At 41.8% G+C, this 16,949-nt stretch overlaps 1 protein-coding gene across 1 annotated transcript in view; it reads right to left on the minus strand.

The window, feature by feature from the left end:
* LOC132384941 (integrin alpha-3-like) overlaps positions 1-16,949 on the minus strand; it is a 141,008-nt gene that overhangs the window by 9,985 nt on the left and 114,074 nt on the right. The window contains exons 20-23 of the mRNA XM_059956598.1: positions 15,455-15,631; positions 12,086-12,199; positions 7,133-7,249; positions 3,983-4,081 (exon numbers count right to left, since the gene is read on the minus strand). Coding sequence (XP_059812581.1) covers positions 3,983-4,081; positions 7,133-7,249; positions 12,086-12,199; positions 15,455-15,631 — 507 coding nt within the window. The remainder of the gene's footprint in view (positions 1-3,982; positions 4,082-7,132; positions 7,250-12,085; positions 12,200-15,454; positions 15,632-16,949) is intronic.

Consider the following 16,949-nt stretch of genomic DNA (forward strand, 5'->3'; position numbering starts at 1 on the left):
GGCAGATGGAGTTTAATACAGACATGTACAAGGTATTGCATTTTGGAAGGAAAACTGAAGGTAAAACATACAGGGTAAATGGTAGGGCATTGGGCAGTGTAGTAGAACCGAGGGATCCAGGAATACAGATACAAAATTCCCTAAAAGTGGCATCACAGGTAGGTAGGGTAGCAACATTGGTACATTGACCTTTATAAATCAAAGTATTGAGTATAAGAGTTGGAATGTAATGGTGAAGTTTTATAAGACACTGGTGAGGCCAAATTTGGAGTATTGTGTGCAGTTTTGGTCACCGAATTACAAGAAGGATATATATCGGTAGGGGGGGGGGGTGCTGGGTGTTGATATAGGAAGGAAGAGTTAGATTGATCTTTAAGTAGATTAAAAGATCAGCATAATATGAGCCAAAGGGCTTGTAATGTCCTGTGACATGTTCTATGTTCTTGTTAATACATTTGGGGCATTGAATTTTCACCTTTATTTTCCCGGATTCGCCACTAAAGCTTTGGAGCAATTAGTGGAAACTCTAAACAAGCAGTATAAATGTTGCTTTCTGTATCTCTTTTGATTTCAATGAAGTTGCAATCACCTGTCAAAGCCCTGTCTGACCTTTCTCTACTGGTTGCTTGGTTCCAGCAGACATTTTTTTAGTTCATTTAAACCCATTGTTTATTATCGGATAACTGTGATTCTGTCACAGTTTTACCAACTATCATAAAGGTGGCCCCCATGTTACGGCCATTCAAGTAACAGAAATTGGCCCTTAGGGTATTTACAAATCACAACTTAAAAATTTGAGATATGGAATATGATTCAGTCTGAGTTTTTTCAGTTTGTGCTTCATGACACATGCAGAAGGCACAGCTTTGTGTCATAAAAAAATCACAATGCAAACAGTTTTCTTGGAACATAATGCTTCTGTAATACAGAGGTTACTTGCCTGTACTTATTTCTTTCAGGACAAGCACACAAATTAAAGAAAGCGTTAAAGAAGAAATTTTGGAATGTATGGTGACACCCATTACAAATCTCATGTTCGTGCTGCAGTCACTTAAAAGAAAAAAAAGTGATTAAGAATTAATTGTATGAATGTTCAAGAATATAAGATGCAATTAGAATTTAATACTTTTATACTTCAGCCTTGCTGTAGTCATGTGGTGTGCAGACAGGACTGACTGTTTCTTAGATAGGATCTACAAGTATTTGGATAGACAGGGACTTATTAGGGAGAGTCAACACGGCTTTGTGCGTGGAAGGTCATGTTTAACAAATCTATTGGAGTTTTTCGAGGAGGTTACAAGGAAAGTGGATGAAGGGAACGCAGTGGATGTTGTCTATGTGGACTTCAGTAAGGCCTTTGACAAGGTCCTGCATGGGAGGTTAGTTAGGAAGATTCAGTCGCTAGGTGTACATGGTGAGGTAGTAAATTGGATTAGACATTGGCTCAATGGGAGGTCAGAGAGTGGTAGTGGAGGATTGCTACTCTGAGTAGAGGCCTGTGACTAGTGGTGTGACACAGGGATCAGTGCTGGGTCCATTGTTATTTGTCATCTGTATCAATGAGCTGGATAATAATGTGGCAAATTGGGTCAGCAAATTTGCTGATGATACACAGATTGGAGGTGTAGTGTTTTCAAAGCTTGCAGAGGGATTTGGACAAGCTGGAAAAATGGGCTGAAAAATGTCAGATGGAGTTTAATACAGACAAGTGTGAGGTATTGCACTTTGGAAGGAAAAAACAAGGTAGAACATACAAGGTAAATGGTAGAGCACTGAGGAGTGCAGTAGAACAGAGGGATCTGGGATTACAGATACAATATTCCCTAAAGGTGGCATCACAGGTAGATAGGGTAGTAAAGAGAGCTTTTGGTACATTGGCCTTTATCAAAGTATTGTGTATGAGATGGTGAGGTTATTGGTGAGGCCGAATTTGGAGTATTGTGTGCAGTTTTGGTCACCAAGTTACAGGAAGGATATTAATAAGGTTGAAAGAGTGCAGAGAAGGTTTACAAGGATGTTGCCAGGACTTGAGAAACTGAGTTACAGAGAAAGGTTGAATAGGTTAGGACTTTATTCCCTGGAGAGTAGAAGAATGAGGGGAGATTTGATAGAGGTATATAAAATTATGATGGGTATAGATAGAGTGAATGCAAGCAGGCTTTCTCCACTGAGGATAGGGGAAAAAAAACCAGAAGACATGGGTTAAGGGTGAAGCGGGAAAAGTCTAAAGGGAACTTTAGTGGGGGCTTCTTCACACAGAGAGTGGTGGGAGTGTGGAATGAGCTGCCAGATGAAGTGGTAAATGTGGGCTCAATCTTAACATTTACGAAAAACTTGGACAGGTACATGGATGAGAGGGATATGGAGGGATATGGTCCAGGTTCAGGTCAGTGGGACTAGGCAGAAAAATGGTTCAGCACAACCAAGGAGGGCCAATAGGCCTGATTCTGTGCTGCAATGTTCTATGGTTCTATGTTAGCAATAAATGTTTGAAGTTTTGATTGCAGGGGCTTATAATGTAATTTTTTTTTGTGATATGTTTTCAAAACTTAAATGCAATACATTCAGTTTGGATATTTCAGCATTCAGCCAGAACTCGCTCAAGTAACCAGGAAAGAAGTGTCATTTCCTCAGAATCAGGAGACAGGTTGCACCAACCCAGAATTCAGTAGAGCACAGAGTCTTGTAATGCAGCTGCTACAAGTAAACTTAAACAAGAAGCTATTACAACTCTAATGGAGCTTTTTGACCTCAAAGAGGTGGATGATCAGCTCATCCAAGCTGCAGTTATCTCAAGTGCAGCACATGGCAGCTATGCAAACTTCACCTGTGCTTGGTACTTGTTTGTGAGTTCTGGTGATGAGGTATTTTGCCAATTTACTGACTGTCTGCTGGGAAAACCATCCAACATAATCTACCATGTCCTTCTTCTGCAGGATATTCCATTGACTGCCCAATAGACTTGTGATAAATGACATTTTCTCCATAAAAAAACTTTTCTATGAAGGACAGGTAGGCAGCAGGGCCAAATGAAATAAAGCATTGTTCAGTAGTGAGTCTTGCTTTCAACCTCATTATCATTTCTACTACCAAAACGTTAACATAAAAGAATATTGTCATGTCACCCAACACTAAAATGTTCATCCACCCTTTTTTACCTCATCATGACTCTTTTAATGACCTCACTGCCAGCCTTCTACCTTGTACACTCTATGAATTTAAAATTCAGGAGTCTCATTCATCCATCACCTATACTTACTGAAGTAGATTGGATACCAGCATAAAGTACATATCTTGTGAAAGAATTTATCTGTCACCATGTGCATTGAACTTGCAATGTGGTTCAATGCATGTGGCCACAGATAAATTCATTTTCTTTTTAACTCCTTTTCCCAAAATCCTTTCAATAAGAAGAAATAAAAAGCAAATTTCAAGAGGCTGAGTACCACTTTTTAGAAAAAAAACCCAATGCTAGAGCTAGCTGTAAACTTTTTACCTTGGCATGTTTAAGTTTTGTTTATTAAGCCCATCATTACCTGCCCCTCTCTCCAATGCTAACTTCTGCAGCCAATGACCCTCTAAAATTCTGGCATTCTTCCAGTTCTGGCCACTTGCACATCACTGATTTTCTTTCATGCACTGAAGGTTTAAGGGTTCAAATTATTATATTGTCCACCTGATTGTCTCTTATTTCCATCCTTTAAAAATACCTGCTGTAAAGTCTGCTCTTTGACCAAACTTCTGATCACCTATCTCCATGGTTCTTTATGTGACTCATGTTATTTGATGCTGCTCCTGTGAAGCATCATGGGAAATTCTATTCCCTGAAACATGCTATGTAAAAGTAAATTGTTGTACTTGATTCGGTCAGATGGCTGTAATTAATCAGTTGCTTTGATGTTTAATGTGCTCAGTTAAACACACATTGTGATTCATAACCATTTTAAATTTTGTTGATGAGGGAAGATCTAAAAGGACTCACTTCTGCATTTGATTTTTTCATTTTGATTGTGGTTATATGTGTTTTTAGGTGCAAGGAAGCGTCCAGGTACACAGAAATCCGGCTGTAGTCCCTGAATTCCTAGAATAAGAAAATACATTTTAAAATACTATTACTGAGAATTTTGTCAGCACCTGCAGAAGCCTGATACACAGTGTCAGTAAAATTGGGCTCAAATATATTTTGTTTCAGTGGTCAGTGCTAGGTAATTTAGAAAAACCCAGAGGTCAATACCTCTTGCATCACTTAGTAGGCCTTAATATGGCATAAAGATATGATCTGAATGTCAGATAAGCTTGGGGTCAGCGCAGGGTTGTTGGTGGGCTTGTAGGGAAATATAATCCAGGCAAATGTAGAGATTGATTTGGAAGAATAGAAGAGTAAAATCAGTAGTACGGTCGTGGGATTTACTCAGGTCAATTTCTACTTAGGAGCTGCTCAAGAAAGACCCATTTAAATCATGAAAACATAAAAAAATTCTGAATGTTTTCATTAAACCTATATACTTCTATCTAGAGTTTATCATATATCAGATGCCAGATGTACAGAGAACCCTGGAACAATACTTTGTAACCCACATAGCAAGTTTTATTTAAGTATGTGAGTGAGTAAGTACTTAAGGGTTATTTACAATTGAAGTCAGAAGTTTACATACATACACCTTAGCCAAATACATTTAAACTCAGTTTTTCACAATTCCTGACATTTAATCCTAGAAAACATTCCCTGTCTTAGGTCAGTTAGGATCACTACTTTATTTTAAGAATGTGAAATGTTAGAATAATAGTAGCGAGAATGATTTATTTCAGCATTTATTTCTTTCATCACTTACTCAGTGGGTCAGAAGTTCACATACACTTTGTTAGTATTGTTACGTATCCCGTAACTGGAGAACTTACCAGCAAAGATAGAGAGGTCCGTTGAAGTCTGATGTCACTATTTTCAAATGTTTTTATTTATAAAGGGGCACAAAAGTAAGGTTAATGCAAACATTCAGATAATGCACATCACCAATACTCAATCTAAAGCGCGGGTATAGTCATAATCATCATTAAGAAGTAATCTCGGCTGTTGTCTAGGGGATAATATTTTTGTCCATTGGAAATATAAAAAGTCATTCAGAAGTCTGCAGACTTTAGCCTTTCGAGGAATCGTTGGGTTTCACGTGTTTTAGAGGGATCGGTGAAAATGAAAAGAAAACTTGCCCGTGTCTTTATGAAGCCACTCCATTAAAATCAGGGGAGCGTTGGTTTCCCTGTTGTTAGTTCGAAGTCCTTCTCGGTATTATCAGCCACTCGCTCCCCAGGCAAAGGAGTTAGGCGTGCACGTGGCATTGAGTGGCTTCCAGCTCTCCCGGGAGCGTTGAGCGAGCAAGTTCTTCTGGTGCATCGCTAGGGTACTGCCTCTTGCAGTCCGCTTTTATCTTTACTTGCAGAATTGTAGATGTCCATCAAAGTAGGGGGATGCAATCTCCACCCCCACATTGCCCGAGGGTGTCCATGTCCACGGTAGCTGTCACGTAGTAGGGACACACAGGTGCCTCTAAGAACAATGGCCAGAACCTTTGCATTGTCTCTCACTTCCGAGACCCGAATTAATAGCGATCTTGCAATTCTCCGGAAGGAGGGGGCTGCTCAGAGCTGTGGTACCTTCATAACAGTATTTGGTAGCATTGCCTTTAAATTGTTTAACTTGGGTCAAACATTCTGGGTAGCCTTCCACAAGCTTCTCACAATAAGTTACTGGAATTTTGTTCCATTCCTCCAGACAAGACTGGTGTAACTGAGTCAGGTTTGTAGGCCTCCTTGCTCGCACACGCTTTTTCAGTTCTGCCCACAAATTTTCTATCGGATTGAGATCAGGGCTTTGTGATGGCCACTCCAATACCTTGACTTTGTTGTCCTTAAGCAATTTAGCCACGACTTTGGAGGTATGCTTGGGGTCATTGTCTATTTGGAAGACCCATTTGCGACCGAGCTTTAATTTTCTGTCTGATGTCTTGAGATGTTGCTTCAATATATCTACATAATTTTCCTTCCTCATGATGCCATCTATTTTGTGAAGTGCACCAGTCCCTCCTGCAGCAAAGCCCCATAACATAAACACCCCCATGCTTCACAGTTGGGATGGTGTTCTTCGGCTTGCAAGCCTCACCCTTTTCCCTCCAAACATAACGATGGTCATTATGGCCAAACAGTTCAATTTTTGTTTCATCAGACCAGAGGACATTTCTCCAAAAAGTAAGATCGTTGTCCCCATGTGCACTTGCAAACTGTAGTCTGGCTTTTTTATGGCGGTTTTGGAGCAGAGGCTTCTTCCTTGCTGAGCAGCCTTTCAGGTTATGTCGACATAGGACTCGTTTTACTGTGGATATAGATACTTTTCTACCCGTTTCCTCCAGCATCTTCACAAGGTCCTTTGCTGTTGTTCTGGGATTGATTTGCACTTTTTGTGCCAAAGTACATTCATCTCTAGGAGACAGAATGCGTCTCCTTCCTGAGTGGTATGACGGCTGCATGGTCCCATGGTGTTTATACTTGCGTACTATTGTTTGTACAGATGAACGTGGTACCTTCAGGCATTTGGAAATTGCTCCCAAGGATGAACCAGACTTGTGGAGGTCCAGAACATTTTTTTCTGAGGTCTTGGCTGATTTCTTTTGATTTTGTTTGTAAACCTCTGACCCACTGGAATTGTGATACAGTCAATTAAAAGTGAAATAATCTGTCTGTAAACAATTGTTGGAAAAATTACTCGTGTCATGTACAAGGTAGATGTCCTCAACATCTTGTCAAAACTATAGTTTGCTAATATGAAATCTGTGGATTGGTTAAACAATGAGTTTTAATGACTTCAACCTAAATGTGTGTAAACTTCTGACTTCAACTGTAAGTATTGAGGCAACCAAGCAAGCTTGGCCACTGGGTGTGGCAGGATACAAAACAAACAGATGGTTTGCTGTCAGAGGGCAGAAGGTGAGATTACTGAAATATTCAGTCAAAGCTTTTACGCATTGTATGATTACAGTTCAACTTTAGAAACAGCTCTGAATTGGGCATGGTCAACCTAGGAAGGGAAGACAAAAATAATTGCAAAAGAATCCCCATTCATTTTGCAGGATTCAATCTGTACCTCAAGAAACGTGCTATTCCATAGTCGTGCTCGGAACGTAACTGTAGCCAGTTTAGTCATATTGCGTAGCAGACAACTGAATTGCTTGCATCGGGCTGTGTGTTTGTCTTTGCATTCCTGTCAAAAGTGGAATGTGAAATCGCATATTACAGAGATGTATACCTGTGTTTGGAATTTAAACTGTAGCAGAGCTGCGGTCATAAAAATGCAACCAGTTAATAAATACTGTTTCATTTACCTCACAATAGTTTTTTTGTGATTTAATTGTTACTTGGATGAGGGCAGCTCAATAACCCTCAAGAAGCTAGGTGCAATGTGGATAATTACTTGCTTGGCTACCGATCTAACCACCACAGTAAGCATTCATTCCCTCCTTCAACAGAGCACACTGGCTGCAATATGTACCAATCACAAAATGCACAGTGTTCCTCACCCACTCAACACTAAAATAGCACCTCCCAAAGCTATGATCTCTACCACTAAGAAATGTAAGGATAGCAATCCCATGGGAACACCGCTACTTTTAAGTTCCCCTCTAGATCACATAACATTCTTACTAGAAGAGAGATCAAGTCAACCAGCAGGGCTGTAGCTGAGGCAGCTGAGACAGGATCATCATGGGTGTGGACTAAATATGTCCAGAGGAGCAGATAGTCGGACAGTGTATCCATCTTTTGTAGCTGCATAGATACCTGAAGAGTAGACTATCTGTTGGATGGAAGCGACCAACAACTCTGATAGAGGCAGATGCCAAGTTGTTAAGCTCATCAGTGGGAGGTGGTGCTTTAACACTGCTGGCCCACCACCTCGAGGGAGTCTTGATCATGAGCAGGTCGAAACTCCTGAAGACAGGTGGCAGATCAACTGATGATCCCACTGATGATAGAGCATCTTAGTCCATGTGTATTTTCAATTCTTTTGTTCTGGACACCAGTGACTACCAGGAATAGTCTGGCTGGCAACCGGGAATAGTCCGGTGGCAGCGCAGAGAGACAGCGGACAGCCAGGAAAGACTGGCACCTGGGGTGTCGGGATTGGCAGTCCGGGCACCAGCTCAGAAGAGCACCCATTTCTTGAAGCTTCTAGTTTACATGGAGAAACATACCCTCGGGGTTACCCGAGAGGGAGGGAGGATGATGGACCCAACTGGACGGATACAGTTAATTACAGGGAATGACTACGACCAAGAGCTAGGATAAGAGGCTCTGAGTGTCCAAGGTGTTGGTGTGGGAGAGCGTTTTCCAGCATTAAAGGTTTTCGAGTCCACCAAGCAAAGTTGAAGTGCTATTCCTTCCCAGTGGAAGAAGAGGAAATTACTTCACCAAGCACAGAAGATGTGGTCTTTTCAACCACTGATTCACAAGCCACAGCGATTCACTCTGGAGAGAGTCATCATACTCCAGGTCAGACAAAAGATAACCCAGGTCAGGTTGCAGACCACAGTACCCAGGCAGATCCTTCGCATGATGGCGGTGGTGAGGTGGTAGAGAAGAAGTGGAAGGTCAAGTGGCCAGCAATGGCAGATGAGAAGGATTTACTTGTGTTTGATGAGGATATCAGAATGATGTTGGAGAACACTCTCAGGGGAACATCAAAGAGAAAGTTGAAAGTGATGGGTGATATGATTTATAATGTTGGAAAGTATAGGTTTGGTTTAGTTGAGTTGAAGAAAGCAAAACCTACACAGCAACCAAGCAGGCCCCAGAAGGAGATTAGTAGGTTGAGGAGAGAGCTTCGATCTTTGAGACAGAGGTAGAAGGTAGCAAGTGAGGGTGACAAGCCAGGGTTTGCTGATCTCTGGGAGAAGCTTCGAATAAAGTTAGCATCACTCCATCGTGCATAGTCATAGTGTAAAAAGAGAAAGAAGAGAGAGAAGGCAAGAAAGGCGTTCTTTGAGAACCCTCATCAGTTCACAAAGAGATTGTTTGAACAAAATAAGAGCGGGAAGCTTAACATCTCTCAACAAGAACTTGAGGATCACTTGACAAATGCTTACTCTAACGAACAGCGGGAGGTTCCTTTGCTTGACATTTCTGGGCTTGTGAAGCCTACCGAGCCAGGAGTGAAGTTCAATCTGTCAGAACCCAAACTGGCAGAAGTCGAGCGGTTCATCAAAAAGGCAAGGTCAGGTTCAGTGCCAGGACCTAAAGGAGTGCCGTATAAGGTGTTCAAGAAGTGTAAAGAGCTGAGGAAATACTTGTGGAGATTGTTAAAGGTGGTGTGGAGACAAGGTGTTGTTCCTTTGTCATGGACTGACAAAAGCAGTTTACAACTAGGTGGGAGAGCTTGGACATTGGTATCCCGATGGGTTGTGCGATTTCACCCATCTTTTTTGTGTTAGCCATGGAGGTCATTGTGAGGGCTGCAGAATCAGTGGGACCAGGTGTCACACTTGATGGCGGAGGGGAGTTGTCACCAATACGAGCATTCATGCGCGATCTCACCCTTTTGGGTCCTAGCATTGAGGCAGTGGAAAGTGACTCGACTCTAGACTCGAGGAGCTAATGGATTGGGGAAGAATGAAGTTCAAGACCACAAAGTTAAGGAGCCTTGTTCTTAGGAGAGGAAAACTGGTTGACTTTCATTTCACCCTTTGTGGAGAGGAGATTCCATCCATTCAGGACCAACCAGTTAAGAGCCTTGGGCGATCGTACACAGAGGAGCTGAGAGACAACAAGAGGGTTCAAGAGACAGGAGAACAGATCAGCAGAGGTCTGATGTCTGTAGACAAGTGTGGCTTGCCTGACAAGTTGAAGTTGTGGTGCTTGCAGTACGGACTGATGCCAGGGATAATGTGGCCACTAACTGTCTATGAAGTGGCAATGTCCCATGTTGAGGCAATGGAATGGAAGATCAACAAGTATGTGAAGAAGTGGCTTGGAGTATCAAGCAGCCTCACCAATGTTGTGATCCACAGTAGCCAGACAAAGCTAACCATCCCAGTGCAATCACTGGTTGAAGAGGTCAAGGCAGCCAAGGTAGGATCATTCTTGATCCTTCGAGACTCAAAAGACCCTGTCATCAAGAACACCCAGCTGGATGTGAGATCAGGCAGGAAGTGGTCAGCCCAGGCAGCAGTTGATGAGGCAGAGTCTAGATTGAAGTACAAGGAGACAGTTGGGGCTACCCAGCTAGGCCGCCAGGGACTTGGATGGACAACCCACAAGTGGTGGTTATCTTCTACAGGTAAGGAGCATCGTGAGCTTGTAACACAAGAAATACGAGAGGTAGAAGAGGAGAAGAGGTTAGCTAAAGCAGCTGGCCTGGCCAAACATGGGGCTTGGACCTGGTGGGAAAGTGTTGAACAACAACATCTATCTTGGAATGTCCTGTGGCAGATGGAACCACTCCACATTTCTTTTCTATATAGAGCAGTGCATGACCTGCTCCCAACGCCTGCCAACCTCAGCACCTGGTATGAAGATAAGACAGACAGGTGTGCTGCTTGTGGCAAGAAGGGAACACTTCAGCATATTTTGAGTGCATGCAGAGTCAACCTTCCCAGCGGCAGGTACAGTTGGAGACATAACAACGTTCTCAAAGTTGTAACAGAAGTAGTTGAGCAGAGAGTACTGCAGCACAACTTATCTCATGCCCCATGCTGCACAGGACATCGCATATCATTTGTGAAAGAAGGCGCCAAGTCAAGGGTGTACAGCACAGGCCCACAATCAAGCATACTTTCTTCAGCCAATGATTTGTGTGTCAAGGCTGACCTGGATGGGAAAGGCAGTTTCCATGAGCAAGTAGTTTTCACCACATTGTGTCCAGATATAATTGTCTGGTCTGACACCAGTAGAGAAGTGCTTATTGGTGAACTCACAGTCCCCTGGGAAGACAACATCGATGAAGCCCATGAACGCAAGTTAACCAAGTATGCAGAATTAAGATCAGAGTGCAGAGACAGAGGGTGGAAGATCTCACGCTATCCATTCGAAGTAGGGTGCCGTGGCTTTATTGCGTTCACTTTCCAGAAGTGGCTGCGTGACCTTGGCTTCACTAGAAGAGAGATCAAGTCAACCAGCAGGGCTGTAGCTGAGGCAGCAGAGGCAGGATCATCATGGGTGTGGACCAAGTACGTCCAGAGGGGCAGATAGTTGGACAGTGTAAACTCTTTTGCAAACCCTTCAGTAGCTGCATAGATACCTGAAGAGTAGACTATCTGTTGGATGGAAGCAACCAACAACTCTGATAGAAGCAGATGCCAAGTTGTTAAGCTCATCAGTGGGAGGTGGTGCTTTAGCACTGCTGACCCACCATCTCGAGGGAGTCTTGATCATGAACGGGTCGAAACTCCTGAAGGCAGGCGGCAGATCAACTGATGATCCCACTGATGATAGCACATCTTAGTCCACGTGTATTTTTAATTCTTTATTCATGGAAATATATCTCTTACCCTTCATGGATGCTTACTTTAAATCCTGGAGCTCCCTGACTATGAGCATTGTAGGATTATCTTCACTAGAGGGACTGTAGCAGTGCATCATCAGTTCCCAAGAACAATCAGAAATGGGGAATAAATACTGCCTTGCCAGAAATGACCAGATTCCAAACATAAGTACTTTTAGTAGAACATAGAGCAATACAGCAAAGTACAGGCCCTTTAGTCCATAATGTTGAGGTGACCTTTTAATCCACTCTAAGATCAATCTCACCCTTCACTCCCACATGACCCTCCATTTTCCTTTCATTCATGTGCCTATCTGAGAGTCTCTTAAATGTCCCTAGTGTATCTGGCTCTAGCACCACCCCGACTGTATGCTTTATGTGCTACCACTCCAAATAAAAAAAGAGCTATCTTGATTGGATGTCCATATTCCATTACCAGAAATTATGCGATAATTATGTGAATAACCAGATATATTTTTCCAGAAAATCAGAAGAAAATGCAAATACATTGCTTTCACATTCATAGTCTGGAGGATTCCTTCAGTTCCCTCGTTATATACTTACTAGCTGTAATTCGCCTTTTCCTTTAGTCAGTGTGGTCAGTTTTCTGAGCTCATTGGCAGCTGGAAGCGCTACATCCCGTTTTGTTCTTACTGGCTGCACCGTTTGATTGTTCTTCTGAAGAAAAGAAAAAGTCAAAGTTAATACAAATCTAACAGCATAAAGGTCATTTTGTGCATGCATATCTTGCTCTCCAGCAACTAGTGAATATGTCAGGTTTATTATTGCTTGACCAATCTCATCTATCCCCTCCCAGCTGTTATCTCATCTCTCATCTAACAGACCTCTTGCTGACTCAGCTTGCCATTTTCTGCATGCAATGTTTATGGAATTTTAATAGTGAAAAAGTTAGGCAAGTTGTTGACAAACATTACTTCCTTTGCGGCTATGCACATTAATGACTTACAATTTTAAGCTTATCAGTGATAATCATTACAGCTAAATCATTGGAAAATGACAATAAATGGATCAATAAATGTAGCACAATCTGAACAGTACTTTCCCTCTTTTCTCTTTCATGTAGTATGATAGACTGAGAATGGCACTAGCTGCCTGACCACCACTGCTGCATTTGCTATCTGTTTCTAGTCTTCTCCTCTGTTCCTCTCCTCGATTTCCCTCTCAGCATCTAATTTTGCATCTATCATTCCTTTTCCCAAATCTACAACATCACCTGCCCTTCTCTCCATGGCAGTTTGAGGCTACTCTGGAGAGACCTTTAAAAGTACTGAGATATTTCCAATGAGCAATTATATGAATGTCATTGCTGCTATTAGCCCCGTAAGCAGCTGTGAAAACCTTAAGTTATGTTTTACAACCCCTTAAAGAAATAAGTGGTGATATGATTTCTTTTATATGATTTTATGCTCTCATACAGAAAATGAAAATGTCATCACTTTTGTTGCCAATTTCCCTCTGTTTCCATCTTCACGTGGCACACCTCTGACTTCTTCCTTTCCTTTCCTTTCCAGATCTTCCCATCTTTATTTGAAGGAATAGACTGATTCCCACAGCTTTCGTGACCACATGTCCTCTTATGCTCGTGTTACCCTCTCACCCCAGAAGCCTCAACATTCAACCAATTATCCTTTGCAATTTCCATTCAGTTCCCCTTGGTAATTCAAAGAGATCACTCTCTTTATGACTTCCTGGTTTGATTTTTCATCTCCAGTACTACATCCCAACTTATTGCACTTCTGCATGCAGGCACAGGAGATGACATACTTTCCATTTCATCTCTTCATTTCCCACCATCCAGACACCAAACATCTTTCCAGGTGAAGTAATGATTCACTTGCAAATCTTCCTATCTAGAGTATTGCACTCGTATGCTTTTCTCTACTCTGACCTTATTGTCCGTAGCTTCTAGATTTGTTGTGAAGCCCAAAGCAAACTTGAAGAACAACTTAACTTCTTATGGACATGTTGCATCAGTCTCAGTATCAAATTCTCCAGTTGTAGGTAACTCTCTTTCTTTCTGTCTATATCAGAAACTGGCCATACCTGTGTGTCATCATTTTGAAAATGCCCAGTGAACATGACTATGCAGACAGAAAAAGACTTCTATGGAAACAATGACTCATTTGGGCTCATCCTTCCAGCGATATTCCTTTCATGCAAACCATCCCTCTCCCATTTTTTAGTAGTGAACTAATTTTTTCTTGTCTTTTCTAATTCTGATGGAATGCTCTGGACTGGAAATGCTAACTGCGTCTCTTTTCACAGTTCCTGTCTGACTAAGTGTTTCTAGCTTTTTTTTGTGTTTATATTTCATATTTCAGCTATGTACATTTTTTGAGTTTCATTATAGTGCTTCTCTCCACTTTGGAATCACATTGTTCAAACCTGAGACTCACCAGAGCAGCAGCCTCTACTTGAAACAGGCCCTGTGGCCTACTGATTCTGTTTGTACTAATTTACACGAATCTTGTATTAAACCATTTTTAAATTCACCGCATATTCCAATCAACTCCCACAAAATTTTACTATTCAGACACTAAGGACAATTTAACCTACCAAGCCACACCTCTGGGATGTGAGAGGAAATCAGGGCACCTGCCGGAAATCCACAGTCATAGGAAGAATGTGCAACTCCACTTAGGCAGCAACTAGTTCCAGTAGCTGTCCCACTGTGCTGCCCAACTCTTAATGTTTTCTATTCAAGGGTTGGGTGCCTGGAATTTTTGTTTGTTAAGTAGTGTTAGAGAAAACCTGCATCCTTCTCGTGTGGCAAATATATAGAGCTAATTTCCAGTGGAGGGTATCTAAATTTTGCGAATACATAGAAAAGCTTGGTTGAAGGTAGTTTTGTGAACACCATGGTGAATTGACAGTGATGGTTGAGCCTAGATGGATCACAATGGTTCCTATGTTGTGAGAGATCTACCTTTTGTGGAAAAGGTAGTTGTCCATGTTTCAATCTCTGGATTTTTGTGGAAGGACACACTTGCTAGTGTTTTACTTGATTCCATTTTTCAGTAGTCTAGGGAAAATTATACAGAGCTTTCCTAAATGTGATTTATTAAGAAGGGTGGAGTTTACACTAGACAATGGTTACAGCTTGGCTTGAGAACGAATCCATCTTGAGTGGTGGATGTCAATCCATAAATGCTTCCTTTGACCTTTCCTGACTTATCATAAATGGTATCTGGATCACTGTGCCCTTGTCACACATTCTACTTTCCAGGAATATTCCAAGCAAAATAATTTGCAGTATCCATACTTAAATGGTGCTTGAAAATAATGTAGATACCTTTTATAAGAGTCACGCTTGGTTTAAATAAAGAAATCCTCTTTTAGAGGAAGATGGTAATAATAGCAAAGCTAGTGGAGCAACTGCCTCTCAACACCGAGCACTTAGGTTTGATTGTAACCTTGGGTGACATCCATGTAGAGATTGCACATTCTTCCCATGACAACATGGTTTTTCCCCAGGTGCTCAGGTTTCCTTCCACATTCCAAAGATGCCCAAATTGGTAAGTGAACTGGTCATTGTAAATTGCTGATAGTGTTGCAGTGGGTGATATAATCTGGGGGGTGGGGGAGTCTGAGGAGAATGACCAAAAAAGGAATCGAAGGAGGATTAATGCAAATGGGTTGTTGGTGTTTGGCACAGACTCATTGTTTCTGTGTTGTATGTTTGCCTACATTAAACTAGGGCTTCATTTTGCAAGGAAATAAACTTCAATCTCTCAGCAAGTTATTATACACTAGTTACAGTAGTTATTTGCCAACTTTGAATATTTATACTGAAACCTAAATCAAATTTCTATTGTGTTTGGAGTTTCAAATAGCCAGGTTGCTCTGGAAATGTCAATAGAGTCAGTAAGATATATAATTACAATAATAAATATGGAGAAAATATGCAAATACCTTTAAATTCAGTTCATTCACGATATACTCATCTGGTGTACAGTATCGGTCTTCTGTTCCACTCATTTCAATTTCAGTGAGGTACAGCAACCACTTTCCATTACTGATTTCATATGGCCAATTAATAGTGAGGTAAAGCACTCCTAGGTCACCCAAAGGCTCTCCTTGATTGTCCACCTGTAGGAGTTTAGAACAGGATTAATAGCATGGCACATTTTACTATATCTAAGCTGTGACCTACTGGCTGCATTTGCCATTAGAAAAGCATATTATCTCTTACTTCTCAAACAGTTAAAGCCCAATGGCTGGAACCTGAATCTGCAAATCTTTGTGAGGCCGCTGGGGAAGTGTCTGTAAATCCACGAGTGTGCAAACCGCTAGAGGCTGAAGGCGGCCTGTCCTGAGGTTAGAGGACTGTGCATGTATGTGGGTGGGAGGATGGGAGGGAGGGAGGAATGAGGCTTGTTTTTCAGTTTTTGTCATGGTCCTAACTGAACAGTAGCAGGTATCCAAGTTTTGGCACTCCAATTCCCTGGAGTATGGTTAGGTGCCACTGTCCCTTTAAGACTCAGGCTGCCAATTATTGCCTGCCACTTTTCTTCATGGAAAGTCTGTACTTAAAGCTCTCGTGCTGAGCACTCAGTGCTCAACTGTAGGAGTTTAATTTCTTGTACTGCTGTGATTCTGAGCCTGAACCTGGGTGCACTGCCATCCATAGCTCTCTTGTCACAGTTGTTTGTTGTGTTCTGTCTTCTGCTGAGCATTGTGGGCATACTGCCAATTATGGTGGAACTTGTGGGGAGTCCCAGTACATCCTTGGGGTGCGTTGATTGCTAACACAAATGACACATATAACTAACACACACAAAATGCTGGTGGAACGCAGCAGGCCAGGCAGCATCTATAAGTAGAAGCACTGTCGACATTTCGGGCCGAGACCTAGACCTGACGAAGGGTCTCGGCCCGAAACGTCGACAGCGCTTCTCCTTATAGATGCTGCCTGGCCTGCTGTGTTCCACTAGCATTTTGTGTGTGTTGTTTGAATTTCCAGCATCTGCAGATTTCCTCATGTTGACACATTTAACTGTATGTTACAATGTAGTTGTGATAAATACATCTGAATCTGGACATTATTTTTTGCACTACCTTGATGTACTTCTGTATGTACTTCTACTTAGATGGCATTCAAACAAAAGCTTTTCACTGTGCCTCAGTACACGTGACACTAATAAACCAATCAATAGGGTAGAAGGCAAGTGATTTGACAAAGAGGATGATGTAATGTGAAAGAGGGTGCTCTGAGTATAAATGTCAGGACAGTATGATACGGTTGTACAAGATGCTTGTGAGGCTGCACTTGAAGTACTATTTTCAGTTTTGGTCATTCTGCTACATGAAGGATACCATTAAGCTAGAAAGAGAGTGGGGAGAAAATTACATGGTTATTGCCAGGACTCTAGGAGTTAAGATTATTCACATGGAATTTAGGTGACTG

Source organism: Hypanus sabinus, chromosome X1 (assembly GCF_030144855.1).
Source record: "Hypanus sabinus isolate sHypSab1 chromosome X1, sHypSab1.hap1, whole genome shotgun sequence".
Lineage (NCBI taxonomy): Eukaryota > Metazoa > Chordata > Chondrichthyes > Myliobatiformes > Dasyatidae > Hypanus > Hypanus sabinus.